Below are 27,996 nucleotides of genomic sequence, written 5' to 3' on the forward strand. Positions count from 1 at the left end.
TTACAGAGAAAAAGATGACTGACAATTATTGAAAATGTACTTACAAAATTCGAGGAGTGAGAGTCACCTTTCACTAGGGGCCATTAATCTGCTTGAATTAGCATCGTGTGCAAAATATAATGGTGACGCCATCATACACGTTTTCGCGCCAAATTTCAGCTAGTCGAAACGTTCCGTTCCCGCCGATATTATAACACCGCCAGGTATAACATTCGAACTGAACGATAAAATAACAATCTCATAGTTTCTTTTCTATTTCAAATGCCACATACATGGCGAATTATTCGATCAAATTAAAGTTTAATAATGCAAATTTCGATTTTGACACTATGTAGAATATAACGTAAATAGAAGGCTATGGTAGAGACAACTTACATTTTACTCTGAATTCATTGATCTTGTGACAGGATTAGGAAAACTTATTCATTGTCTGGCTTGTCTTGATGATAGTATCAGATAAACGGTACGGAATATCGTAGAGAGAATGGAAAAATGTGAAAAAAAGAAGAAAGAAAATACGGAACGTGGTGTGGTCGTGCTTCCCTTCCTCCAGTCGGCAGCTTACACGAATGGCCGACAGAGGGTACGCCAGTAGCGCCGATAACTCGTAATCACGAAAGGTATACGTCGCGCTGCTGTAAACGTCGATCTCCGCGGATATCTTCACGTGCGTTCTGTGCTATTTGTGTGTCGTTGTCTGAGTGTAAAGCATCGAGAGGTGTGCAAGGTGTGGCTAACAGAGATTTACCGGTTTATCGTTCCCGGAAAGAACCAGGCCGAAAGCAGTCGTTGGAACGTGTACTCTCACAGCAGCAGGTAAGAGATTTTCATCGTTTTTCAGTGGTGGTCGTGTAAATAATGTACGCGTGTGCTCGTTTATCATGATCGTGTCGCTCTTTTGGTAATACGTCTCATCTTTCTCGATCAACTCGATTTGTTTTGTTTGACAAGCGCGAAAGATGCGGAGCACGCGTGTCATGTCTCGATTCAAGGCCAGGGAGGACATATTGGCACGTGAACAGAACCCATTAAAAAATAGACCTCCCCGACCGAACGAAATCGCGACGTTTAAATCGACCACAAGTTGCTTTACAAGTTCGCGTTAATTAAGTGGCCGTCTCATTCGTCCAGTGCATTCGCCTAGCGAGTTTACGTTTGCGTGTGCTGCGTCACTCGAGCTTGCTTGTTGTTCCTTTTACGTTATATAAGGAACACGCTTTGCACGAATGTGCCACCACCATCTTTGTTGACGTAACGAAGCGCGAAATTTAACTTATTTCTGTCGCCGACGAATACAACGCACACCACGAACACGATCTCCAAATCGTCTAAACTTTGAATATTCTTTGATTTCTCTTGCTTTCTATACATTCGTTCAAAATAGTTTCTGTGGAAGGCGACTATCGAGATAACGAATTAAATGAAATTCTTACATAACGTCTGGTTATAAGTTACATATTCGTATGTATATATTATTCTTTCAACGTTTCAATAAAGCTCAGTCGTACGTCGCGTTCTTTCACCGAGATGCATAATAAAATTATCAGTCGTCTAATGATCATCTTTAACAATAACCTCGTATTCGCGACACGCTATTACGCTATGAACGTTTTATAATTTAATCTGTCCTGTCCACTCATTTATCCATTCACAGAACATCCGACCATGGCATATTTTCCTCCCGCTGGTCGGTTAATACGCTTTAAGATGTGACTTCCCAAGTAGCATTGTCGAATCACGTTTTCGATACTGATGTAACTCGTTTACCGACCATAAACATATATTTATGTCGTGTCAATTAAGATTTCCCATCGATGTGATTTAAACTTTGTTCGGACAAAAGAGATTGCATTTCCTATGGGTCTTTCATCGAGTACCGTCTCGTCTCGAGACCTATTTTACACGATATCTTGTCCGCCTGATAAAACGACACGATCCAAGGCGTTAACAAATGAAGATCACAGGAAAAAACTTGATAAGTACGTTCTTGTTCATTTTTTTATTTTAATTTCATCCTACGATTGTAAAGAATCTGCTGCTAGGTCCAAAGGTGGAAACTTTTTCAAAATAACTGGTGGACTAATTTATTAATTATAAACTAATTGTAAACTTTTTATTAAAAATCAAAGGTGTTAAGAATTTTAATATCTTTGGTATTTTATCACTGCTACATATTTAAAATTACGAACAGGATAGGAAAACATATGTGCAGCCTCGAAACCGAATAGGAAAATAATTTTGATAGCACGAGATTGGATTTCAGAGATGCTTTCTTATAAAGGATGGAAAATATGACTTATCGTGTTCTTCGCCTGTACTCTTCAAACATTTTCCCGACTTGTCCTTCTCGTTTTTGTCAGTCTCTCTCATAGTTTTATATCATTGTCCAACCCTCGTGGTAAATTCATGAATATTCCAAATAATTTGTTGGTCGTTCGATGGCCCAAACTGACGATTCGTGCCAGCAGTCATTGGACATGTCCACGAAAATCAGGCAACTATCGTACGATTTCACGACGGTCTCTCGTTACCGTTCCATCCGCAGGTTTCACGTTTAAACTGGCAAGCGATCGTCGCAGGATCGGGATGGCGTGGCAACAAAGACCTTATTCCTTCTGTTCGCGGATCGACGTCGTACAATTGCGTCTAACTCCGACAATCGATCCGACCGTGGCCCAACTTGACAGCAATTTAAAATCGCTTCTCCTCCTGTGAGCCGTACCAAGTGCACCGCCACGAACTATCATTCTCCCACGAGACGTTGTAGATCTTCTTCCGCTTCTTTTACCAGGCGTTATTATGCGGACGCGTTGCTACGTCTAATCATAGAATAAAAGAATAAGTAGTCGAATAAAGTTTGAAACACACGAAACAGACGATTTATCGGAAAAAAAAGAACACCGAAGATATAGAATTCGAAAAAAACATCGATGAAGATGAACCGACGAAAAGTGAAAGCACCATCTTTTCAGGAGAAATGGCGATCTCTTCGCCCAAATGCGCCAAGGGCAGCGAAATGGAAACGACGACAAGAAGTTGGATAGCGAGACCGATTTTAAACCACGACCTCATTGCTGATCTACCTCTTGAGCTTGTCTACGTGGGTTTACTTAAAAGGAAAGAGGACATCTCGATCGCGATTAAGAGTATCTCTTCCGTTCTGCCAGGTTTCCATCATCTGAAACGTTGCTCCTCAAACAAGTTGCTGTTGGCGCCGATAGACTCTAGAAAATTGTTAGCGGAAACGAAAGACTGCAAGGAATCCAAGGAAGAATTTACTTTGACTCAAGACAAACTGAAAATGATATTAACGGAAAGAGGATTTAACTTATCCTTATTGGAAGATGACTTTCATACAGCGAAAGTGCCAGCGAGAGCAGCCAAAACGAAAGCACAAGCTGCGCGGGCCTCGAGCATTTGGCCTTTGAACTTTCATCCAGATCCTAACATCGAACGACTGGTCGACGGATCGATTTTCACGGAACATCAATTGGTTCTTATAGAGAGGTACATGAACGTTGTGGTAGAGGCAGCCAGATTAGAAGCTGTCGGCGACTCGAATTGTAACGGCAGCGCGGTGATCGTTGACCCAGTGGATGGAAGAATCCTTGCGGTCGCAGCCTCGAAAATCGATCGGCATCCAATGTGGCACGCAGCTATGTTGGCCGTAGATCTCGTTGCCAGACTTCAAGGTGGAGGAGCTTGGAAATTCGAGGAAAGATTGGAACAGAAGGGTACCGATGATTCGGAAACTTCTGAATCTTCCGCCAACAGAGACGCAGAAAATAAAATGACCAAGGAAATGAGAATCAAAAGGAAATATGTCGAAGAAGCTCCACTTTGCTATCCGGAAACGCTATCGAAAATTGGCCTTCCAAAGGAAGAATGTTTGCAATCTACTGAAATTCGACGAGGACGCAGGAATAACGGTTCAACGAAAACGATGGATTCTAGGACAGTCGAGCAGACTGAAGCAGCAGACACGAAAAAATGTGGTCCTTATTTATGTACAGGATACTGGACCTTCTTGTTAAAGGAGCCGTGCCCTCTTTGCGCTATGGCACTCTTGCACTCTAGGGTTTTAAGAATATTCTACGGTGTCCCGAATAGAAATACAGGCGTGTTAGGGTCCAAGACGGTCTTACATGCTGTACCAGGGTTGAATCATCGATATCAAGTTTGGAGTGGCGTTCTGGAACAAGAATGTCGACAAGCGTTGCAAGAAATCGAGCACAGAAATATGAATTGACTCACACGGCGTATTCGTAATGATTAATGGCTATTTTCTAGCAAGCTATGATTCGCGGAACCATCTAACATTGTCGCTCTGTTACAGACATTTTGTACGTTTGAAGAATTAAAAACGTTGAAGGAAATCCTGCACGTGTTTCGATACGATCCACCATGTACGATCATGATTTTTGTAACCTTTGGCAATGACGTTGACGAAAGATCTCTATCCTTGGCACTGTCTCGAAGTAAGTTAGTAGAGTCGTGATGCAGTGATATCAATGTACCAACCGGTTTATAATTTCAATCAAAAGCAGACGACGCAGAAGATCTTACACGTGGTTCGGACGTGCGTTCGTCCATTATGAGGCAGATATATGTATGACCTTGGTGTCTTAGTATAATTTGCAGGAACAGAGGTCTCTACTCGTGGTTGATACTAGACTCCTTCGTCTATTCGACGAGTTAATACTTACGTCTGTTATACAATCACATGTTCCTAACCGAACAATCGTAAAAGTCGTTCTTTTTTTTCCAATACATCCGCGTCTCTCGAATTAAACCTGATTAAATATCACGATGATTTCCAGCCGAAGAATATAGAAACAACGTTGATGATTTTTTTAACATCTCTTATGTTCAGCTTTTACAGATCGTACGAGCGATAAATTTAGTATTCATAAGTGACAATTACTTAGAGACAAGAATATTTACCTCGAAAAAACACGATGCACGTTCATTGATTAAGACGATTCTGTTTAGCGCATTACGTCATGTTTGAAAAAAAAAATAAATTATCCACAGCTTCAGGGAACTATTTTAAACTTCAAATCAAAATTATTGAGATAAATTACCACGGTATGCGCATTCCCTTGATCGCTTGCATAAGTGATCCTAGAAAGACGTTGAAAATAATTCCGTCGTCGACGCAAGTCTATTATTTCATATAGAGCGAATAGTTTGCCTGGCGAACGAACAATCTTGTTCGTTGAAGGAGCGAAATACACTTCACGGTAGCAAGAGACAAGGTCGCGAAGTAATTCACCGTCGGTGGTCGTTGATCTCGTAGGATCGGTCGAAACGTCGTCATAAGTTCCTCAGAGAGTTCCTTGCCGCAGTCGTGCGGATCACTCGGGCTTGACGTGCTAGTGTCGTTGATACGACGATACTCGTAGTTCTGCGGAGCTTTCCTGCACAAGACACGCACCGTTTAATTTGTGTGGAACCGAGTAGCGCGTATAACAATGACCTCGCGGATTAACTTCAATCAGCGAAACTTCAGACGTCTAACCCCGTTGAGCTGGCCAGCTTTGCTGAACGGATGTACGTGCAAAGATGCGGAGAACAACGTGGAAGACGCTTAGGAGAAAATGATGGTACAGAAAATTAGGAAACATGACGATTCGTTTGTCAGTCGACGAGCAGGATGAGTGGCGCTTCAACGTAACTTGGCTGGCTGCTGTGCTTTCCACGAAAAGCTATCGGTGTGCAAGATTTCGTCGTGTAAATCAGAATTAAGCTAAATAGCGATAAACGAGACACTGTTAGTATATCTTTCGATAAAAGTGACTTTCCTTTCTTTTTCTTTTTTTCTTTTTCTTTTTTTTTTTTAATGATTGGAAAATACCGATCTCGTGTGTTCGGCGTATTCGATCGTGTACAGAGTTGACGTTTATGGAAAGTTCCCTAGACGACTCGGCCAACACCTGTTCCGTGGACGTATATTGATTTTGTTGTTTCAGGTTCTACTTCTACGATATTAGTTTATCTCGTCGATTTTCTGGGACGAAGCTTAGCGGCACTCTGAACAACCTGAAAGTTTAAGGATTGCTGGCACAGATCAGTCTGGAAGCTCGTTCGACGTAAAGGAAACACTCTGATAAATCATCTTCGTCTAATTCTACAGAATCTCTATGCAAACACATTTTCGCGTAGCTACAAGAAGCTCTAATAACGATTAACAGTTGTTCCACGTTCTTCGTTGCACCGGCTGGCACGTGGCTTTGATAACGTTACCCGGAAGCGCATCGACATCTTCTCGTCACTCAATCAACCTGTGATTGATTTAAGAAAAAAAAAAAAGAAAAAGAGAGAGACACGATTTGCGTTCCTACGATCTCGTTGGAAGTTTCGAAACGAAAACACACTTCGTCTAAAGACAGAGATAACATCTCGTGAAATAATTAATCCACGTGGCAAACAGTCATCTTTTACGACGCAACTGCTCGTCAAATCGATGTAAACGTCGTCATCGTCATCTGAAATAGCAGCGAAACTCGAGAGTCACCGTGGAGAAAGTTTGGCCCGGGATTATTCGATTACAAAAAAGTTGGACGATATTCGCTCGTCAAATAGAAAAAGCAGAATAGGTCAGGTATTAATCGAAATTCGAATTCGCTACGTGACCAAATACGGGACGATTTTACGAGGTAAACCAAGTCACATTTTGCTCATCAGCACTGAGTGGTTCCAATTGACGGTCGGGTCGACCCTCCAGCGTAGACACTATTGGTCAGCCTTTTAATACCGGCGGTCGCGATTGGATCAGATACCCAGATCGTTCTTAGACAGAAGACATCGCTGGAGCATTCGCTTCAAAACTTTTAACGTCGTCAGTGTCGCGCAATTTGCTGTCCGTTGACGTTCGCAAGGGTAGAGATCCGAGAGACATTCGCGCGTTCAGTTTGTTTCAGTCGGTTTAAGTCGGTCAACGGGTAGCACCGAGCCTCATAAAGATAATCAAGCAGAAGAATACGACAGCGGCAATTGTATCAGGAAATTGAGGCATTTGGCCTGCATCGCAACCGATTTCAAAATAAGATTCGTTTATCGTCGATATTATCAGTGGAAATCGGACATCGATATTTTCGAAAAGAAGAACGAGCTAGCCAGACGAGTATAGTTTTGAATTTTGATAACGCGCGATAAACGTATCTCGAACGATATCCGAAGTCTCGTTCGCCAGTTGAATGGCTCAAATTTACTGGCTCTTGCTCTTCGAAAGATCTTGATCGTTAGCATTTATCATCAAGAGATAGCGAAGCGAAACATTCGGAAGAAAGAAAGAGGAGTTAATCCGTAGGGAAGATTCGTGTTCTTAGTATCCAACGAAGAAGACGTTGCGGGGTGAATTGTTGGAAAGAATCGTCCTTGGCCGAGTGGAAAGGACTTTGAGAAAGGTCGAGAAACGAAACACATTCGATTTGGTCTTACGCCACGAAGCCTCGTCTTTTTCTTCCGGATCAAGTTTATCTTTCCGTCGGCATCATGGAACGAAGGATCCTGAAAATGTGGTGACGACGTGATAGGCGAAGGCCTTCGATTATCGAGACACTATCAAGTGGTGTGAGCCATAGTCGTTAGAAAGCAAACCGAAATATATTTTACGTGTCCAGTGACACTCGCTAAGAGCGACGATCGTTTTTAACGTATCAAAACGAAACGAATTCTCATTGAAGATAAAACAAAACGAAATTTCTGCCAGAAAAGCAACTCCTGATTTACGTTCTATTTTATCGAACTGTAGAAAGTGTCGGTCGAACGTACAGTTTGCAATTCGTACAACTTTTCCATATCGAAGAACCGAGGATACGTTGGACGAGAGGAAGAGAAAGAGAGTAGCTAGCAGACTGTCTTTTCGCGAGACTTTAAAATTCTCAAGGAAAATAATAACAAGATGCGTTGCAGCCAAGGTGTGGCGATGGTATTCGAGGACGCGTTCGTCGTCTTTTCGCGGTTTCTGTCCCTCAAGTCGCGGGGTTGCGCACTCTTGGAAACGCACCGGCAACGCGAGACAACTGGCATCAAGAAATTGTACAACAGCTTCTTCGTAATGTTCTAAGGATAGCTCTATCTCGAGGAAGTTCGGCCCTTCATTGACGGTGGTCGAGTGATGCACCGTGCACTTCCGAGATCATTGTCGATCTGGAAGGAAAATACGCGGAGGACGCAGAAAAAAGGAGGACGTTTTGGTGAAACGAAAGAATCCGAAAGATCAAGTGGAACGAGGGAAACGAACCGACGAAAGAACAAAAACTGGGAAACCTATCAGCCGCAGAATGTACGTTAGCGCTTAGAAAAGTCGAGCGACAGAGGTGCCCGAGTCCTTGTTGATCCCAAAAAATTTCAGCGTGGATGATCGTTCATGTTCTAACTAAACTCGGACTTATAGTCTTCTCTTCGAATAATAGGCGACCAAAGCGTTCTCCAAAGAATCTCTGAGCACTCGAACAGTAAGGGCGAATAGAATCGTGATTAGAAAGAAAACAATCGATAAAGGTAGTGTTACCCTGAGAAACAAACCCTGGTAGGAGTGTTTCGAGATTTAGGGTCGTTGGATGGAGCTGGAATTCATCATGGACGGCGGTGCAGATGCTTTGAACGGGACGATATGGTTTCCCAATACACCGTCGCCTCCGTACGAACAGCTGTCCCCAGTTCGTCAGAACAGGTGCGACCCCATCGCCACTCAGCATGTAAGTTTCACGATGTTCCTTATGATAATGGTATCATCTTGTTGGTACTCGCGTTGAACGCGACGCTTCACGACGCTCGTTTTCATTAACTTGGCGAGAGGGCAAAAACGTCCTCCGTATTTCCAACACGCGCGTTAACCATATCAGTCAATTTTTCTTCTTCGTTTTCGTTCATCGCGCTCTCGTTGAACACGCGATAGAGCCGATTCTATTCGCGCAACTAGCAGTTTGAGAATCGCGTCTCGGTCACGTCGTCGTGGCTGTTCGAGCGAAATCCGTGAAGCTCCGCGCGATTCATCCCGTGAACTGACGATGATCAAACGTTTTATAGGCGTCAATGGGATATCACAGTCCACAAAATTCTTTATGGCAGGATAAATACAACTCACCGAAGGATTCCCCGGAGGACAGTGTCCAGATACGTTCGAGCAGCGAATCACCCCAACATCTCAGCCCGTCTTCCGACAATTCCCCCAATTGCCAGCAGAGCAGCCTGAAACGTCGAGCCGGGGAGCCGTTGCCACAAATTACGGAACTCGAGAAGAAACATGCTAGGAGAGATGGTTAGTACATGTACATGAAGTATTCAGTAATCGTGGATTGTATAGCAACTACGAAACTTATCGATTTAAGCATTTAAGAACGCACAATAGGTTAGAGTTCACCGAGCGATCGACTGAGACTGATTAGAAAATTGTGCAACAAGTGGCAAGATAAATAGATTTCTCCGTGTACTCGTATCTCGGAGATGAGTATACGTAGAAAAAAAAATTCGCTCCATAGATTTTCCAAGTAGTTCCTCTATTTTTTGGTGTTCGTTCGAGTCTTTGAATGCACCAGCGTCGTTGCTATCATACAGTTCTCAATATAGACATATCATTCGAAAGGTCGTGTCGAGGACCTCGGATACACAGTCGTAGGCACTGGCGATTCTAAGTTCTTATCCCGCTCAATTCAGTCACGTATGTACGGTGTTAGATGCTTTAAATTATCCGCCACCAAGTACAATTATAAAGTCTATGTACTTAAAGAGAACACCAACGATCCGTGGTTTAGAAAGATTCCATTTGTTATGCAAAAATTGTCGTATAACGTTGCGCTTCACCGAACAAGATTCTGTCATTAGAAGCTGCCGAATTACCAACGTCGCTTCGTAACAGTTCTAGTCAAATTGCGAAACCGAACGTGCTACGTCTTCGTTCAACTTGTGTCCACGAAGGATCCTCGTCTTCTTGTGGCGAAACGTCCAAGTTCGTGGTTGGATATCGGAGCAGATACTGCTTCGGAGAACGTCTCGAAACTGATTCACTAAAAGTGTCGTTCCGCGTTTATTCGACGCCTTTTCGACCACGTGGTCACAGAAACTGTGATAACTCCAGAGTACACAGTGTATCGCTGATTAAGTCCGAGGAAAGAAAGAGGAGAAGCTGATACTAGTTCTCCATCCGAGAGAAACTACGCGAAGGTACATGCGCATCGTTTTTATTTCGGTGGTGTCGCTACAAGTGTGCTAGCTCCGGTTCATCCCCTCGTAGAAAGATAGAATGAAGTGGTGTGAAGTCGACAGCGCCAGGTTGCCATTATTGCATAGTCGACGATATCCTGCCATAAGTTCCAAGAGTCGGCGACGAAACGCAGTCATGGCCCTCCAGGAGACCAAGTCTAGGATTGGCGCCATGCATCATCAGTTTTACATCAATTACGCTAATGCACAAGGTTGTACGCTATACATCGGTGTGATAAAATTAGGGAAAATATGATGTTGCATTTAGAGAAGAACATTGGTCTTGCCACGATAAAATACAGGGTTGTTTTCGTCTGTTTTGCCTGAATATCGTATATTCGTTTATTTCATATTTGTAATTCGTATTTCCAGGATCTGTTGGGAACAATGGTCCTGGACAAGGATGGTCAACCCAAGTGGAGGAGCTGGCAGAACATCTTGCCGCCGATTTCGATGGATCTCTGTCGGCACTTGCGGCCTCCGACCTCGCGACAGCCGTCGCCTCCTATAACATGAGGTAAATAGAATTTTCTTCCTCCGAAGCGGTTTTATCGGAAGAGGTCAGAGTGATAAGAGTGAACTTCGATTAAACGAAGGTGAGTAGTAGAGAAGGAGTGGGACAAAGCGTCGTCGTTTCTTTCAAATTAGCTCTACAGTAGGAAACAGCTCGACGATCTTTCTGTATAGTCGTCCACCATGCAGAACTCTATCTTTTTAGTTGAAAAAAGCAGAAGTTACTTGGATCTTTATTAAAGTTCGATCGATGGTCGATCACGAAGAATTTGTTACAATATGAGCGAAGAAGTTCAAAGCCGATAAAGTAGGTTTCCGTGGAGAACCTATGTGCAGTGCACGTTGCAGGAATGGATCGAATCTCGATTAAAACGTAGTCGGTAGTGGGAACTAGAACGTGGAGTCAGAAATCCGGTTAAAACCAGACACAGTTGTCGGTGTTTCGAGGCTTGAACAACCGTACGCTGGGAAATCACACCGGCCGCAGACGCTTAGACGCTTTGCGAGTGTCCGCGCGTACAGGCACGTGCGTTTCCGTCCCGAAACCAATTGTAGCAACCTGTCAGAATTTTCGTGTCACGTCAAGTGAAATCAATTGAAGACTTTTCTTCGTTCAACAACTTTCTCCATTTGCAATCTATTCGCCGTTTTTAATTCGCTACTTATTTCACTAAACGTAATTAGAAACGCGTTTTGCAACGAGTCCTAGATAATTTTCTTCGTACATGTTTAATTAATAAATCATAGATGACATGTTATAAATTATAGTCACATGTTCGTTCATCAAGGTTCAGCAAGTTTCAAATCACAGTAGGATACTCGAGGAACCGAAATTCCGTACAATCTGCGTGAAAGATAAAATGTAATAACAGGAAGTAGTGGACGAACGAATGATTCAACCATTTGGAACTTTCGATGTTAGATAATACACATTAAACGCACTTACCAACGTTTGTGCGAGAAACAGCCCAGACGACTTTTAAGAATCAGCTGACAGACCTGCTTTACACGTGGTACCTCCCTCGTTGTCGTTATAACACATCTAGACGATTTTTCGGAGAATCATGAATGAAAACTTGTAGAGAACGGTTATCTTCTGCTGTAAGTCTAAATAAGACTGATCCGTGGAATTGTTCACGAGCGCAGAACCAGCATTTTTTTATTATTTCTCTATCTAGGATACAGTGTAAAAGTATAAGTGACTCTGAACATGGTTTACGGTTTATATAAGATCTATGTCAAAAAGAAAAGTAACTCCTTAACATAGTTAAGAAATGTTTAAGAGAAAATAAATTAGTGTAGATAAAGGAACTAAACGGTGTTTGTGGAATCGTTGAATATATACAAAGGAAAGAAATTGAGCTCGAGTTCCGAGAACCGGAAACATGCATCAATATTTGAAAAGTAGGTGAGTGATTAAAGTAAGATTATTAAATAAAACATTTTTTATTCATTTATTACTCGTGGTCCTGTTTGCTCTGCGGCTTAAGGACGACTTCTTTGTTGTTTCTTACAATCAGTTAAGTCCCCTTATTCCACTGACTTTGTATTCGTCAACAAAAACGATAAGAACCTTGTTGTGGCCTTGTTCACAGCATCTATAATGTATTAGTAAATTAAATTAAAGTATTAAGTGAGATCAGTAATGTCAAATTTATTTTAGTAATTACATCAAATTTGTTCGACTAATTTGTATTTTCGGTGGTACTTTATCGCGATACTACACTGTGGTTGATATTAATGTCGCTTCATTCGCGAACCGGTACGTTCCGGTTTTGGTTGACCTTACTGACTCTTATCATATAGTGATTCTTATCATGGCGGTTCTCAAACTATTCTTTCATCAATTGGTCCGCCTTAATAATTACGGTACATCGCAGAGACGCATCTCTACAATTTACAATTACAACCATTTTGGTTATGCGGTGTAACGCTCGACAACTGTTGATCCATTGCTGATTTTACGATTGCTCCATTAGACGACAAGACGAACGCGAGAAAATCCGATATATGAGAATATCTAAAATCCTTTTTTCCTTTACTCTCATAAAATGTCGTTTATGTAAGCCGCGGTAATTTCTTTCCAGTTCGCGCTGGATCTTGTCTGACGATGAACCTTTTATCTGCAAGTAAATTGCCGAGAGGTACCCGGATATCTTCGTATATACAGATACGAGTGTTTCTGTTTTCACGATCATAGCTTACAAAAGGTTGAAGTTAATCGGCGAAGTTTAAACGTCGATGACGAGTCGACGAAAGATCAGGCAATGCGAATCGCCTGTGTTTGTAAAAAAAATGGATCATTATTTTATAACTGATTAGATATTAGCACATAGAACACACATACTAGTGACCGTTCCTTAGCCGCTTGCGTCACGAATTCATAATCAATAAGCGTCGATAGCGAAAACCGGAATCTGTTGGTTATTATCGGACACATCCTCCAATCGTAAACCTAAATCGATTTTAACGGCATTCTGTAGTAGCGAACGTCGCAAAAACCAAGTGTGACAGAGGTCCAAGTCGATTAAGGAAAAAAACTTGCGTGAAGTAAACATAGAAAATTTTAGAAAACATAGAAAAAAACATAGAAATTAGATTCCACTTGCGTCTATCCATCTCGGACACTACCGCGCTTCATGTTTAATAATACGCGATTATGTAATTCGCAATATCGTTATAGATCAACCAATGTTAATTTTATGTTAATTTTAATCGTTACTCGACGAAAAACCGTCGGATGGAAATTCAAATCGTAGTCATACGCGTGAAAAAGAAAGAAGAAACAGGCGTGTAATCGTTTGAAATTTGTTTGCAGCGAAGCCCTGCTCGCGTTACCATCGTTGACGGTGTTCAAGCAAGAAGCACCATCACCGGAAAATCAGCAAAATTCCAAGTAAGTTGCCTTAGCACGCTGCAAAATCCGCTGAGCGTTTTTGTTCGTGCGTTACACAGGAGGCATTATCACCTCGTCTGAGCACATTCACGTTCATTTCGTAACCGCATCCTTCGTCTATCGCGGCGAATATTTCTTCCCTTTTCCAGCTACTTTTTCCTCCGCCTATTGACGCGTGATCCGACGATCGTTTCGCGATAAGTCGGTCGTTGGAAACGTCAGTGGCGTTCGATCAGTACGTTGATTAGAAACGGTGGAAACGGTACAAGAGCGGCGACCTTAAAGGAAGAAAACAAAGCCAACAGCGGAATTTGCCGCGAGACTCCCCCGCAGAGTCTCGAGACTGATAGGAGGCTTATCGTCACGTTTCTTCGCACAACTATCGGACAAATGGCACGCAGGTCAGACCTTTACTCTTACGAGATTTCTCGATCGTTTTCTCGCCGCGTTACCCCGTCGGTGTCCCGTGCCAGTTCGTCCGACACGATCGTGCGAGAAACGTGATTTCCTTAAGAGCCTGCGTCCGTACGATCTCACGGAATCAATTTCGCGTTTATCTTCGCGACAAAACGATACATATACGCGCGCAATGTGATCCCTCGAATGTTTTTCAGCGAGATTAAACTTGCAAGTTAGCGCGACTCGTGGAACTTATCGGACACTTTTCTAGATTTTCTTCTAGATTTCTTACTCGTTACAAACAACGGACCAAAGAACGTTGATTTTTTTTTTTGGGATATATTTTTGGATGTTCCGACAATTCAAGCAGTATTTATTTTTAACCGAGACTTGGTCTACCGCTGGAGATTCTGACTCGTGCATCGTACTAAATATCATGGACGCGCGCTGCGACGTATCATAGGAATTGTTTAAGCGAGCAAACTTTATAGAAGAGAGACAACAACGCTTGGACGAACGTAGATACACATTCGTTAGAAGGGTTAAGAAAGAAAGAAATGGAAACCATAAGAGCGTATTATTGCGAAAGCTGCGCGAGTAATGGATGAATTGTCTGCGTAGAAATTGCCCCTAATTAGGAACTCTGCGTTACGCACAGCCCACACCGAGACTAATAGCAGTAAAGTATTTCGACGAACTAGTGAAAACTGTTCGTGACGACCGCGAATTGAGTGTAATTTCATTTGGTATGATACGATCGGTTTCCTCCTGAAACTAGTTTCAACAGCAATGAAAACACCGTCGGATTTAACGCTCTCGCCGTCGGTGTTCTTTAATTTATAGTGAGTGCAGTCTGTATGAAATTAATCGCGAATCGCGTTAATCTCGGAGAAGCGCGACAATTGCTATTAGAAGTACATATACGCACAACCTTACAGGCCTCCGTGTGAACGTAACGAACGTTATAGGAATGCACATAGGATTGATGTTCTTTTCTCGTTCAATGTTTGCTTCAGTTTAAACCACGTGTCACAGAGAACAATTAATTCGGCACCAGCGAACAACTCGAACGGCTCTGTCGAGGCTGACAGTAACAATAATGGGCAGACAGCAGCTAGTCTTCATCAGTTGCTTTACTCCTCGAACGAGGAGTATCCTCCAACATCGTCCTCGGGAAACCACGTTTCATCCTCTCAACAAGGAAACGAACTCAACGAGGACTGCCGGTACGTGGTTGATTTTTACTGCAACTTTCCAACGATATAATGTACAGCGTAGCCGAACATTCTAAGTTAAAATGCTTATAAAATAAAACGCACGAAATGTAGTGTGATTTTCACGCTATCGCGGATACGAAAGTCACGCGATTATATAGTAAGAGTTAAGAATTTTATTGACTAACGGGAGAGTAACGTTTCTTATAGTTTCCAATACGTGCTTGCGGCTGCCACGAGCATTGCGACGAAAGTCAACGAAGAGACGCTCACCTACCTGAATCAGGGTCAATCGTACGAGATCAAATTGAAGAAATTGGGCGATCTGTCGGCATATCGCGGGAAGATTTTGAAGGTACTTGGTCACTCATTACGGGTTCCCTAGAATAGATCAGGAGATCGTCTATGTTTGGGTAGCAACATCTTAAAAAACGTATTAGTTTCTCAAAACGAAATCAAACGAGCTCATACTGGTTGCAGTATGATGGTTGCGATGATTTCTTGTCTGTCGTTGGCAACAGGAATCATGTAATACGAAGACAAAATTTAGCAATTATTATCATTATTATCATCATCGTATCACCGATATATTATTAATACATCTCCCTTGTTCTTCACGCGTAACAACCCAAATGAGCTCATAAAGGTCCTGGACGTTCGAAAGATGTGAGTCACCCAAACGGTGCTACAACGTCTCTGAAGGGACATCCAACGTTTTTGTTTCAGTCGACAATACGCATTTGCTTCCACGAGAGGAGACTTCAGTACACTGAACGGGAACAGATGCTCGCATGGCAACGCGCAAGACCCGGTGAAAGATTGCTCGAGGTCGATGTTCCCCTTAGTTATGGGATGGTAGACGTTTGTCAACCGTCCCCGTCCAATAATAGCGTGGAATTCATGTGGGACCCCACCAAGGAAGTCGGCGTTTATATAAAGGTGCAGGAAAGGGATTTGCAAATAAAAAAAGAAGATCAACCGCAATTACAGCTAATTATCTATTCTCCTTTGTTTCAAAACGTTGCTCTTTCCATCAAATGATGACCCTTTTGCGGTTCATCAAATTTTTGCGTCTCGTTACATGTACCTTCAACCGAGAAAAAGACTTTTAACGTTTTAAGAAAATGGAAAATCTTAGTGTATATTAATGTACAGTTTTCTAAAATCTTTGTATAGTTGAAAAGGAAATTCGCGTGGTAGTATCAAACTGGTTTACCAAAGGGTGCGTGAAACCAACCCTGAAACTAAAATGGTATTCGATTGTTGCACCTTAGGTGAACTGTATTAGCACTGAATTCACGCCCAAGAAACATGGTGGGGAAAAAGGCGTGCCATTTCGGATCCAAGTGGAAACGCGACTACCGGGAGGCCCTCGTTTGCACGCTGCATCTTGCCAGGTAAAGGTCTTCAAGTTGAAAGGTGCTGATCGCAAACATAAGCAAGATCGGGACAAGATACTGCGACGGCCGGCACACGAGCAGGACAAGTACCAGCCAAGCTACGACTGCACGGTTCTGTCCGACGTAAGTCGTCATTTCATGCTTCTCTCTGGCAAAGAATAAACCAGGTTGGATGCTGTTTGATTACAGATTCCCCTAGACTCGTTATCGCCATCCAATTTGGTCACACAAAATGGAGGGAGCCCCTATGCGTCAACAGAGGCAGTGTAAGTGCAAACATTAATCTTGTTTTCATTTTATTCCTCCTGTGATCTGCGACGTAATTACGATGACTTTCTGTACAATTTTTTTCGTAGATACGCATGAACAAGTGTGAACCGCCATGTTCGATTTTCTTTTTATTTTGTTTGACCCCTAGCGTCTGTCGCTACTGTATGTTAGGATCGATGTTTGTTGATAGACATTTTTTCTCCTTGATCTTTACACAAGAGGCTACCAGTTTACATCGACACAACAAATCATATCACCGTCTTTTTCCCTGTAGTAATATGTACCTGTTGCTGCTTGGCTTTTTCCGGGTTACACGTTTATTTCATATCGTTGTAAAATATGATTACACAACGTGTCGGTGAATGTATGTTGCCATGTAAATTAACCGGCTCGTTCTGGATATTACGAGTTTCTGTTATTTCGCCTAATTAAACAACAATTTGCATCGACCGACCTACTCTGTCGAAACTAAACAAAGCGTGACACGATCTTATTAGTACCGTCGTTCTTTCAGAAAAATGAAATAAAAAATCGCAAGTATTTTTTATGCGAACGACGTTCGATAATGCGACATTAACTCTGCAATGCATCAAAGTCCGCGCGCTCTCAATGTCACTACTTTTTACGATAACGACGATTAAACGTAAATACGAGTATCGAGGAATTCCGTCGTACGATTGCCATTTTTCCTCCATCGTCGCTCTATTAATAGCTATCATGATAACGGAAAGACAAAGAATATCGTGTCGTTCGTGTTATTGAGCGGAAGCAGGAAGGCCAGGTGTTTCATGGTCGTTCTTGACATCCGAGTCGGGAAAGTCAGAAACGACAGAAAAATCCATAAAGGTCGCGTACGTAAGAGACGATCGAGGAAGAAAATCGCGAGTAGAACGATCCTCTCGAGAGAAAGACCGATGCACAGCCACGTTGCATGATGCAGCTGGTTTGCTTGCAATGCAGAAATGCAGCGCTGCGTTGCCGTTTCTCTTGGAACGAGCGTGGGATCGAAGGTAGGGGGATTGATGATGAATCGGAGGTGGAGGAGGTAAAAGTAGTTCGCAAAGTGGTGGCTGAAAGCGTGGCGATGGTAATGGCAATGGACGATAGGAGGCTTGGGATAAGGTGGTGGAAGAGGAGGTGCCAGCACGGGAGTCGCGAAACTGGCTCGAACTGGCACAAGCCGGCATCTGGTAGAGCCGACAACGATGCTCCGAGTAATAGAGAGAGACAACCTCGACGACAAATAAATTCAGAACGCTACACGATACACGCATCGCCGCGCAGCCGCTTCGGTTCTCCGTTTATCCATCAGCCTCTTTCGTCGGAATCGTTTGGTCTTTTCGCGATATACCGCTCGTGAGCCGCTCGTTCCTCTGCTTATTCCGTCGTTCTCTCCCACCTTCTTTTTACTTTTTTTTTTTTTTGCGTGCGTCGCGATACTACGCCGGGAACGGGACACGTTGTTGGTGGACGAGAAGATAATCGACAAAAACGGAACCCAGTGAGAATCGCAGACATGATCTACCGCTGAGAACGCTTGTTTATAAATAAAACGGTGATCGGTGACTATCTTTTCGTGTGATTCGCTACGTTCCACTGCGACGTACTATAGCTGGCTGATCCTACTGCGAGGCGATCGCTGGTCGCGATTATCCCGGCGAGTAATCGATACACACTCGTTATTGCTCGTTTCTGCGGACCATTTTTACTCGCTGGTTGGCAGAAGCGGACGTGATCGAAGGTTTTCTCTTTAAGCACGAAAGGGGAACGAAACGCGGCAACGGAAGCGTGATACACGTTCAACGTTCAAAGAGTATTCGATTTCGCGTGGACTGGTCAGTGTCGTAGCGGTAATCCTCGGCCAGAGGTCGAGTGCACCATGCACGGGAATAAGTGCTACGATTTCTACCTTGTGAAATAATTTAACAACCGGTGAGATCTTGGTTTTCCGTTCGTTCCGGCGCACGGGTCTACGTCCTTCGACGAATAAAGCACCGGCAAGATACCACACGGATTACTGCATCGACCGTGAATTTAAAAATAAATTGTACACGAATCCCGGAACAGAGAGCTGTCCACGCTTCCTGGCGGAGATCGTGAGCATCGATCGCGAACTGAATCACGTCGATCGAGAACTGATATTGCGTATCGACGCGTAGTAAAACGAACGTCGAAGAGGGAAAATAAAGGGAAACAGGAAGACAGACGCGATCGAAAGCGGACGTGTGATGTCCGAGGGATCGCGACGACGATAATTTTTGCGTAAAGAGGAAGTCCGTGGCTCGCATGCGTCACACACTGTGATTCGGCTACTTTTCTACGTAACCATAGCGCAACAACGAGCAAAGAACACTCCAGATTGGCGAAATATTATTGATCGGGCATCGAATCGAGAGTGAAGCCGCTACACGCCGTTGGAATGCCCTCGTCCGGTGTAGAATTTCGTTTTCCAGCTAATCGTCCGGAATCGTCTCGCGCGTCGAGTATCCTCGATCTCGAATCGTTACGCGTCGACGATCAGAGCGTGGTTGTGCGTGAGATCCTGGCCAGTCAGGTGCTCCTGTCACGCCAGGATCACTTCCTTAGATGACGAGCAGCCTGGCCGCCGAAAAGCTGATGCCAGGGCGGTTCGATTCAGCCTTGAACTGACATACACCTACGTTTCCACGTGAAACTTCCTTTCGAAACCGCGTTAACGCGGAATCTTGTATCTTCGATACAACTCGTCTCATCGCGGGCACGAAGACCAAAGATATCGATAACAGCAAATCGGATGTTGACTCACGATAAACGTTAGAAGGCCGTTTTAAAAAATCAACGAACGAGGAACTTGGTTAAATCACGTAACGCAATCGGGGGAAAAATAAGAAGCAGAATTTTCGCTTACCCTCGCGATTAGAAGCCTTTTGTCGTGCAGAGAGGATATAGCTTGCCCGATGGCAATTTCATTTCTATAACAGTGGACAAGGAACAGGAAGAATCGAATAGGAATACGAACAATCGCTTAAAGATGCGGCCGAACGATTTGCCGGTTGATTGGTGAACGAGAGAGGTCTTCGAGAAGTTGCCTGTCACGTAATCGACTACACATTTCGATCAGAACGAACGCAGGTGGCTGCCGATTTAGTTGGTAGTTTCTGGAATTATTTGCGACTTACCTAGCTCGGAAAAGAAAAAGAGGAGATATTGTAGAGGTCGCTGGAACCTTCGAGAGATGAAGGAGAGAAAGGAGGAGAGACAATAGGAGTATACACGGCCATCATCGAGAGAGAGGATCGCATTATTTTTTTGAAATTTCGCGTGACTGCGAGCAAAGTCGAAACTAGAGATATCCGGTTCGCAGCAGAGTCGCGTACCAATAGCGATCAGATTCCTACCGATCGTATCCGACCTCAGCCTTCTCCAATCGAGACTTTCGAACGATCGATCGGACCTCAGTTGCGAATAAGGCTTAAAGCTGCCTACGTTTCAAACAAATCTTATCGATAACCGAGAGACTGACGTAACTGTAAACCGTTCTCGAGAAATCGAGGCAACAGACGACGACAACGACGACGACGACGACGACGATAATAAAAATGTATTTGCCAAAGGACGAACGCTGTCCGAGGCTGAACCAGCAGGAAGCGATCGATTAACATTGAAATTTATACGAATGGGCGAAGAAAGAATCGGAAATTGGTCGAGCGTTCGCGTATTCAGATTGCATATATTCATGAAAGAGCGAATGAAAAGTCGAAAGAAATCTGTGAAGGGAACGGCGAATCTTTTCACGAGAATATATGCTTGAAGGAAATTCTTTTTGGGAACGTTGATAGAATCGAAAAAGCGAGTAGTCGAGATGACAAAGAGCTGTCCCAGTTGGAAGTTGAAGAGTTGCTGGGCAATCAGATCGACGGAGAAATTTCGCGGAAATGCCTCGGCTTACCTCCTGGAGCATGAAGTAACGGTCAGCGGTGGTCCTCTGCAAGTGGAAGTTGTGGCTAAGTTTATTCATTCTATTTCGGAATCCAGAACGAGAAGAGGTAATCTCATGCGCGGCGGATTAGTCAGCCTGACGATAAGAAAAGGCAGGAACAACAAAAGAATCGACGGGAAGGGGATTTCCAGGCTGATTTTTCGCTTGAAGAGGCGCGCCATGTAAGGATGTCGTTACACGATTACGAGAATATTAGCGTTGAGAAAAACGGACGAAGAAATTTCGTTGGTTCGCGTGTGTCTGGCCATTATTCTTGCGTGCTTATGTAACTCGCCAATAAATTAGATGATCTTAAGGTCGGGAATTAAGTTACATTATTTATACTTTAACGTAGAGTACTTTATACTTTATTTATACTTTAGAGTAGAAAACGCTCATTATAAATAATAGATGTACTTCTTCGAACACTGGCACAACCGAATGACTTAATATTCATACAGTAGCGATAGGTTGCGGTGTCAATTATTACCGTGTTCGCTTTCATTGTGCTTAATGTCGTTAATTCACGTTCTACGCGGACAGCAATCTTCCATAGCGTCTACTTTGTCACCAGTTGCCTTGATCAATGCAAAAATATTCGAGTATTTAAACCGAGGATATCTGTTCGGATTTTACGTTCGATTAAAATAAACGTAGGATAATAATATTTCATCGAATTAAAAGAGATAACTGTTATTCTTGCAGATCACCCCAAACCCGCTCTATAAGTGGCAATACATCTCCGGTGGTAGCGCCTTTGGCACTTTCGGTTTCCAATCCGGGTATCGTACCTCTAGTTCCTGCCTCTGATGCTGTAAAGGAAAATGTGGGAACAGCACCGGCTCTACCATCGCCTGCGGCAATTTTGCCAGACCAGTCCTGTATCGAAGCTGAAGTTAGTTTACGGAAAATCAGCTGGAAACAATATCAATGGAAATCTTAAGCTTTTGCACTGGGAATGTCAGTTACGCGGATACGATTTTTTCGATATCGCGTATGAGACGATACACGAACTTTGTATTCGCGTGATCAATTCATGTAAACGCTATAGACAAACACGGACATAAGAAATAAGATATCAAACGTGTAAATGATACGATAATGATACTTAATGGTCTTAGATACTCGGTGGTTATCTTGATTTTTTCAATAAAAGTTCGTGAAAGATTTTTTTCAAGAAGAAAGTTTATCGTTAGAGTATGCAGCGTGATTCGGAAATTACAGTTTCTTTCTCGGTAAACAGAAATATAATAATTGTAAACCTTTCTGGCTTTTCGTTACTCAGTTGATGGATAGACATGTTAAAATGCATTCCGAGTGCAAACGATTAGGGTCTCGGTCCTTTGAGAACGTAAATTAGTAAATTTTGTCTCGCGTTACTCAGAGGAGTCCGCTTAGAAGAACAAAAACAATATTCAGTTTAAATATTACGGTAAACTGGAGCTCGTAAAAATACAATTTGTCTGATTATATAGGCACCATCGTGTTTGGCTCAATTGTCACCAGACGCAAACGCGGCACAGACAACCACGTGGCTTCGTGCTAGTCGTTTCAATGCATTCGAGTCCACGTTCGCGAGCTTCTCTGCTTCGGATATCTTGCGACTCTCTAGAGACGACTTAATCCAAATTTGTGGCCTGGCTGATGGGATTCGATTGTTCAATGCGCTGCACTCGAAAGCGCCAACCCCAAAACTTACCCTCTATTTCTCGTTGGAAGACAACGGTTCGCTTTGGAGAGTTGCTTACTTGGACAGTCTGACCAGCAGTGCCTTGATAAACAAGCTACTGAACACCTTAAGTCTGCCCCACGATCGACTACATTCTGTACTCTTTCTTGGTCCCCAAGGTATCCATGTAATAGTCACCGATGAATTGGTAGCAAACATGAAGGACGAAAGCATGTACTTCGTTGAAACTATCAAAGGTAAAGATGGGAAGAAGGGAAGGATGACTTCGAAATTGAAAGAGACAACTCCGATATTTAAGTTGTATTTATTGGGGTAGAAAGAAAGGAATAAGTTTCATATTCGAATGTAGGAAAGATTATTAGGAAATAATTTACAATGCCCCCTTCAATTTCTAGTCTAATCTAATCGATAAAGAAAATAATTCAACATTGTGTTAATAGATAATTTTTGTGTTGCAGATAACACGAGCGAACGCTACAAGCTGCTTCTAAAGCCTTCATCGCGTTCCTAAAGGATACAACCAATGATAAATTAATTACAAAATTACTCAATGGATCTCTCGCGTGTTCTAAATTTGCCAAATGTGTCTGTGATTCGATAACAAATTTACTACGTAGTAGGGCTTAAAAACAACGTACTTTTTCCGGTTTAAATTATAACGATGGATTTTATGAAGGAATATTTTTGATTATTTATTGGCGAATATAGAAGGTGGTAAATTGATTAATCGTTAATTAATTTTTTTATCTTTGGCGGCTATTTTGTGCAAGTAGATAGAAAAGAACAAATAGGAACTTGCTAACAGATAGACGAGGAGATATAAGCAAACTCTACACGCAATACTCACTAGAAGGTTCCGCTGTAACTATATTTCAGAAGCAGTTGTTGCTTCTAGATGATAAACAAGTTTTCAGCATTACAAAAAATACATATATGTGTCAAATTATATATTTTATATGTATTACTTTACAGGAAAATTTCAATTATCATAAAAGTAATATACAGGTGTCTCAGATAATTCTTTTCTCTTCTTAGAATTTAAGTAAATTACTTAGTTTGAAAATTTATTTAGAGAAGACGTAAGTGGCGGTGGTTACTGCAATTACTCAATTCTTGTGCCACGACATGCAAATTTAGTATGCGAATATTGTTATTGTTATGACTATTCATCAGCGTCGAATGAATTGTTATTCCAATTTACACATTTTACCTACAACGTTAATGAACGATGTCGCCGATGAATATGATCTCTATGTACACAAAGCGTAATATTTTTTTATTGTCATTAATTATTACGATATCGAATAGCCACGACGCCTAAGAGGACGTAGAACGCATCACTCCTAATGGAACTACTTTGCCAAGGCAAAGGAGCAAGAATAGAGAACCAAACCAAAGTTTCTATTCTTCGATATTAAAAGAATGTCTTTAGAAAAGATATAAGTGCCTTATTTTTTCTTTTTTGTTCATAGCAAAGTGTTAGGATTTATTTAATTAGAGTTTGACAATTAAGAGTAATAATGATTGCTTTGCCACGGAAAATCATGTTCACACTATATCGCAGTACAAATTAGAGGAAGATCAATTTTTCCCTAAACATCTTTGTAAATCATGGACAACATACCAAGTATTATAATTTACTACCAAATGTTAAATCGTAAGTTAGGAATCTTGCAAAGAATCAATTACAGAATTAATGATAAATACGAATTCCTGAATGGATGTCAATATTTACGATATGGCTATTAACATCGTTTTTCTATATTTTATGTACAATCGAATGTACCTTTAATATGCGAATTGAACCAGTAATGCATCTCATTGCTCAATACAACGTAAAAACGCGTGTCGTTTACATCACTCTAATGAGCCGCGTAACAATTATTAGAATCGTGTTAGCAAATGGGGCAAAACTATCGTTGTATATTTTAATTTAGGTAATGTGCGAAATGAAATTACAAGGATAGGAACTTGAACTTCCACTGTAATAAATGGAAGTGTATTATTCGGTTGCATGCTATATACATATTTCGATAGAAATTTCGGCGAATATGATGTATGTCACAGAACGGCACAATAAATATCCTTTGTTGCCAAAATATATTGTCCCCTAATAAATGGGCTTCAGTTTTTATTCATAAATATATTCTTTTATTTAGCAAAATAGAGTAAGTCGTGAAATGTAAATTGTCTTTCATCGTACATAAAATACGATAAATAGATCCGCAAAACGATGCAACGTACATATTGCTGCAATTCGTTATACGTTGCACATTTATATTTCTCTCGCCGCATTCCATAATGCCATGCCCCCATTAACCTCGTTCGCGTTACTTCTTTTTCTTCATCTGTTTATTCTTCTTTTTTTCTTCCCGCTTCGACTCCCTCTCCGACAAGCACTTGAATAACTTGTAGACAAAGAACACTAAAATCATAAAAGTACAGATAAAACGATAACATTATCAAGTACAAAATAGAACGAGTCCTATTTAAAACATATCAATCTCGTTTATACGATTCTCTATAAATACTAAACGGTTTATAAAAACGACATACCAAGAATGAAAACTATAAATAGCACAGCGAAAATAAAAATAGTGTACGGCTGAGAATAAAACAATGTATAATACAGTGAATATAAGCTCGAACTACTTTGCAGTTTTTTTTCAAACATTTCGACTACTTCATCCATAAATTGTTGCTTTCCTTCACTGTCCAAATCTTGATATCGCTGAAATATGCTGGACAACTTTTCCTTGGCATGGTCCGGGAGGAGATTTGAAAATTTGTCCTGTATATCGTCGGTCAATATACCCTTCTCTCGCAACGAATCCAAAACTTTATCCATATTCCGTACACCGTTAAAGCAAAAGTCAGAGAATTTTTTTTCTAGCTACGAGAACCTAGCCGATAAACCGCTAATTCTGTTAGCGGTTGAGGATACGATTGATCAAATAATTGTTCACGGGCTGTGGTGAAGTGGTCGATTAGATAACAGGTAGCACATCAAACTGAGCTGTGGCCGTACACGATGCAGAAATGACGATTTAGCGGCTTTTGTTATGCAATGCAGCTGATAAAACAAAAATATTTGCCGAATCAACACCAGTCTGTTGAAAGTAGTCAGAGGAAAAGGAAAACAATAACCAATCTATAACATCCTACCATCGATAATTGGAAAAAAATTGTCTAACTTTCACGTCCAATAAAACTAAGTTTCAGAAGCTCAAATCAAGAAAATATTTACCAAAAATGAGAGCAACTACACTCAACAAAGATAAAAGGACCATAGTTTGCATAGTGAGATCATTGCCAGGCATCGGTTGGCTGCCAAGTTGTGGAAAATCATCACTTTCTTGGATAGTTTTCAACAAATCCTCCCTGAGTTTCGATTTCTCCTCATCTGACAAGCCGGTCATCGAATCGAGCATCCCCAGGAGTTGCTCCGTCGTTGGGAGTTTTTCTTCGAAGCTAGAGCCCACTTCCGGAGGAAGTACGGCTTCTTTGGAACCTGCTTCCGGTGCAACACTCGCTGCATTGTCCGAATTTGCTAGTGCAACAGCCAAAAGGCCACTTGCAAGTATCATCCACATCCTAATTAGAAACATTATTTGGTTATATTGGTGGATATCTATGATCATTTCAAGATGTGTACGTTTTCCTCACAGATTAGATAATGACATTTTTACACGACACCGAAGATTAATAGGAAAGACCGATAATCATCAAATGCTCGTCCATTTGGAAAATTTAAAATCGTTATTTAGAAATAAACGCAGCAAGTACCATTGTCTTTGTTTTCCAATTCGATTAACACGTCCGTTATATTGAAAGATTGTTAGCGAGTTATTAGTGATAATGTTCGAACTGTAATTCATTAGCGTACCTGGAAGGATTTTTCGTTTCAATGAAAAACTATAAGAATATGAGGACACCCTTGGTCACCACGATTACGTACTTGATGAAACGTTTTATATGAAAAAATGGAGGAGATCTTCGGAGAACTGGGCGCTCCTCAAAAAGATGATCGTTTTACTGAAAAGATCGCTCGTGCTTGGCGGGAACATGAACGATGATCAAATATGTGACCAACGATTGGTTAAATCCAAAGAGGATCTGTATGTTAGTTATCTTATTGGTAGTCATATGGACGTCAGGCCAACGTGGCCACTTCCAACGTGTTAGTTGTGAAGCCACGAAATGCTACTTAACCTCGCCTAAATGACCTTGCAATGTAGATTAAAACACGTTTAGGCTGACGTATTGCGTTTCTTATATTGAACTAACAATAATATCAGACATTGCATTGTTGGTGGGGATACAAAGTCATAATTATCAACGATGACATATGTATTTCGCAAGATGTACTCGTGAAAATTATTTTTATCTTAGAAAATGAACCGCATTCGTGCATTAACCCTTTATGTGATTAGCAAAATTAAACAAACAGTTTCCAAAAAGTCTATCTTCCCTTTCTATTGATTGATTAAGGGAGTTATTCTAAGACAAGGAAATAAAAGCTAAATAATAACTTTTTATTTCAAGCAAATAAGAAAGATTAAATTTCGTACAGAATATTTAATTTTAACACATTATACAAAGTATCGGTTACAACATATGTACGTATTCATATTTTGAAGCATGGAATACATAATTCAACGCCAACGAAATTCTTACAATAAAATCATGTAAGTATTTCGTATTCGTTTTTTACTGATATCTCTTTTGGATTGTTTTCTTCTCAATCATAGGAATTTTTTTAATGAAATGTTTTTATTTTATTAGCTTCAGCGATCTATGTTAAATTAGATGACTACAATCGTATACATGTTCCTGTGATAATAAAACCAAATATATCATGAAATCATGTGCCGATATACAACCCCGTGACTGTCACGAGCTAAGCAATATGCGTACATCACACGAGGTCGATGCCATATCGGATTGTTCACTTAAGGGGTTAAGACAATTATAAGTTTGAAGTATCTGAATCAATGAAATCGTATGTCTACTATGTCGTAACTTGTCGCGTCACACTAGGCTAGTTCATAAATCTGAATCACGTGCGACAGCTGTAGGTGTTTGACCTATGTATGCAACAGGATTCCGGCTTGTTGGCTTTAATGGATTCTCTTTATCGAAAAATTTGTAACTGTCTCTAACTTTACTATAATATATTTTATATAATAAGGCAGTAAAAACAGCCATATGATTTGAAAAAGCCGTAATTTCTGCAGCGTAGGACACCGCGCTTTTTTAGAAATGTATCTTACCGGCGAGACCAATCACTAAAATTGCAGGTGTTATGAAGACGATATCGCTGAATCCATGTTCGATTGGGTTGTCGAAACCATTGCTAAGGTCCACCATTTCGGGAAATCACAAATTTTCGATAAATTTTAAGAACAGATATGTACTGAAACAGGTCTCCGTTTAACGCCACCTAG

General features: G+C 41.5%; 3 protein-coding genes and 1 long non-coding RNA gene across 13 annotated transcripts; 3 read left to right on the plus strand and 1 right to left on the minus strand.

Moving 5' to 3' along the window:
- Positions 1-562: 562 nt before the first annotated feature.
- LOC117231711 (probable inactive tRNA-specific adenosine deaminase-like protein 3) lies at positions 563-4,376 on the plus strand. Of its 4 annotated transcripts, none has more exons than XM_033490398.1 (2): positions 563-816; positions 2,546-4,376. In XM_033490398.1, exon 2 carries the CDS (start codon positions 2,978-2,980, stop codon positions 4,247-4,249), a length of 1,272 nt encoding a protein of 423 aa, XP_033346289.1. In that variant the 5' UTR covers positions 563-816; positions 2,546-2,977; the 3' UTR covers positions 4,250-4,376. The 4 variants fall into 4 exon arrangements, with proteins under 4 accessions (XP_033346289.1, XP_033346291.1, XP_033346288.1 ...); XM_033490400.1 differs by having other exon boundaries at positions 568-816; positions 2,973-4,376; XM_033490397.1 differs by lacking the exon at positions 563-816 and adding an exon at positions 1,794-1,979 and having other exon boundaries at positions 2,973-4,376.
- A 1,967-nt stretch (positions 4,377-6,343) lies between these two features.
- On the plus strand, positions 6,344-24,650 carry LOC117231708 (transcription factor CP2-like protein 1). Of its 4 annotated transcripts, none has more exons than XM_033490380.1 (12): positions 6,345-8,705; positions 9,037-9,268; positions 10,582-10,726; positions 13,541-13,618; positions 15,034-15,243; positions 15,442-15,586; positions 15,934-16,170; positions 16,506-16,754; positions 16,821-16,897; positions 21,565-21,754; positions 22,335-22,785; positions 23,008-24,650. In XM_033490380.1, exons 1-12 carry the CDS (start codon positions 8,568-8,570, stop codon positions 23,058-23,060), a joined length of 2,205 nt encoding a protein of 734 aa, XP_033346271.1. In that variant the 5' UTR covers positions 6,345-8,567; the 3' UTR covers positions 23,061-24,650. The 4 variants fall into 4 exon arrangements, with proteins under 4 accessions (XP_033346274.1, XP_033346271.1, XP_033346272.1 ...); XM_033490381.1 differs by having other exon boundaries at positions 15,958-16,170; XM_033490382.1 differs by having other exon boundaries at positions 6,346-8,705; positions 9,079-9,268.
- LOC117231715 lies at positions 24,008-27,960 on the minus strand. 4 transcript variants are annotated; one of them, XM_033490410.1, is made up of 3 exons: positions 27,823-27,960; positions 25,797-26,143; positions 24,008-24,974 (listed from the first exon to the last, which is right to left on the minus strand). In XM_033490410.1, the coding sequence occupies exons 2-3, from the start codon at positions 26,140-26,142 to the stop codon at positions 24,880-24,882; spliced, it is 441 nt and encodes a 146-aa protein (XP_033346301.1). In that variant the 5' UTR covers position 26,143; positions 27,823-27,960; the 3' UTR covers positions 24,008-24,879. The 4 variants fall into 4 exon arrangements, with proteins under 4 accessions (XP_033346301.1, XP_033346302.1, XP_033346300.1 ...); XM_033490411.1 differs by lacking the exon at positions 27,823-27,960 and adding an exon at positions 26,508-26,771; XM_033490409.1 differs by lacking the exon at positions 27,823-27,960 and adding an exon at positions 26,436-26,730.
- LOC117231716 lies at positions 26,907-27,971 on the plus strand. Its single transcript, XR_004493012.1, has 3 exons — positions 26,907-27,237; positions 27,335-27,640; positions 27,850-27,971. It is a non-coding gene; the product is annotated as an uncharacterized LOC117231716 (long non-coding RNA).
- Positions 27,972-27,996: the final 25 nt, after the last annotated feature.

The sequence above is a fragment of the Bombus vosnesenskii genome, unplaced genomic scaffold, assembly GCF_011952255.1.
Source record: "Bombus vosnesenskii isolate JDL3184/JDL3185 unplaced genomic scaffold, Bvos_JDL3184-5_v1.1 scf7180000013273, whole genome shotgun sequence".
Taxonomy (NCBI): Eukaryota; Metazoa; Arthropoda; class Insecta; order Hymenoptera; family Apidae; genus Bombus; species Bombus vosnesenskii.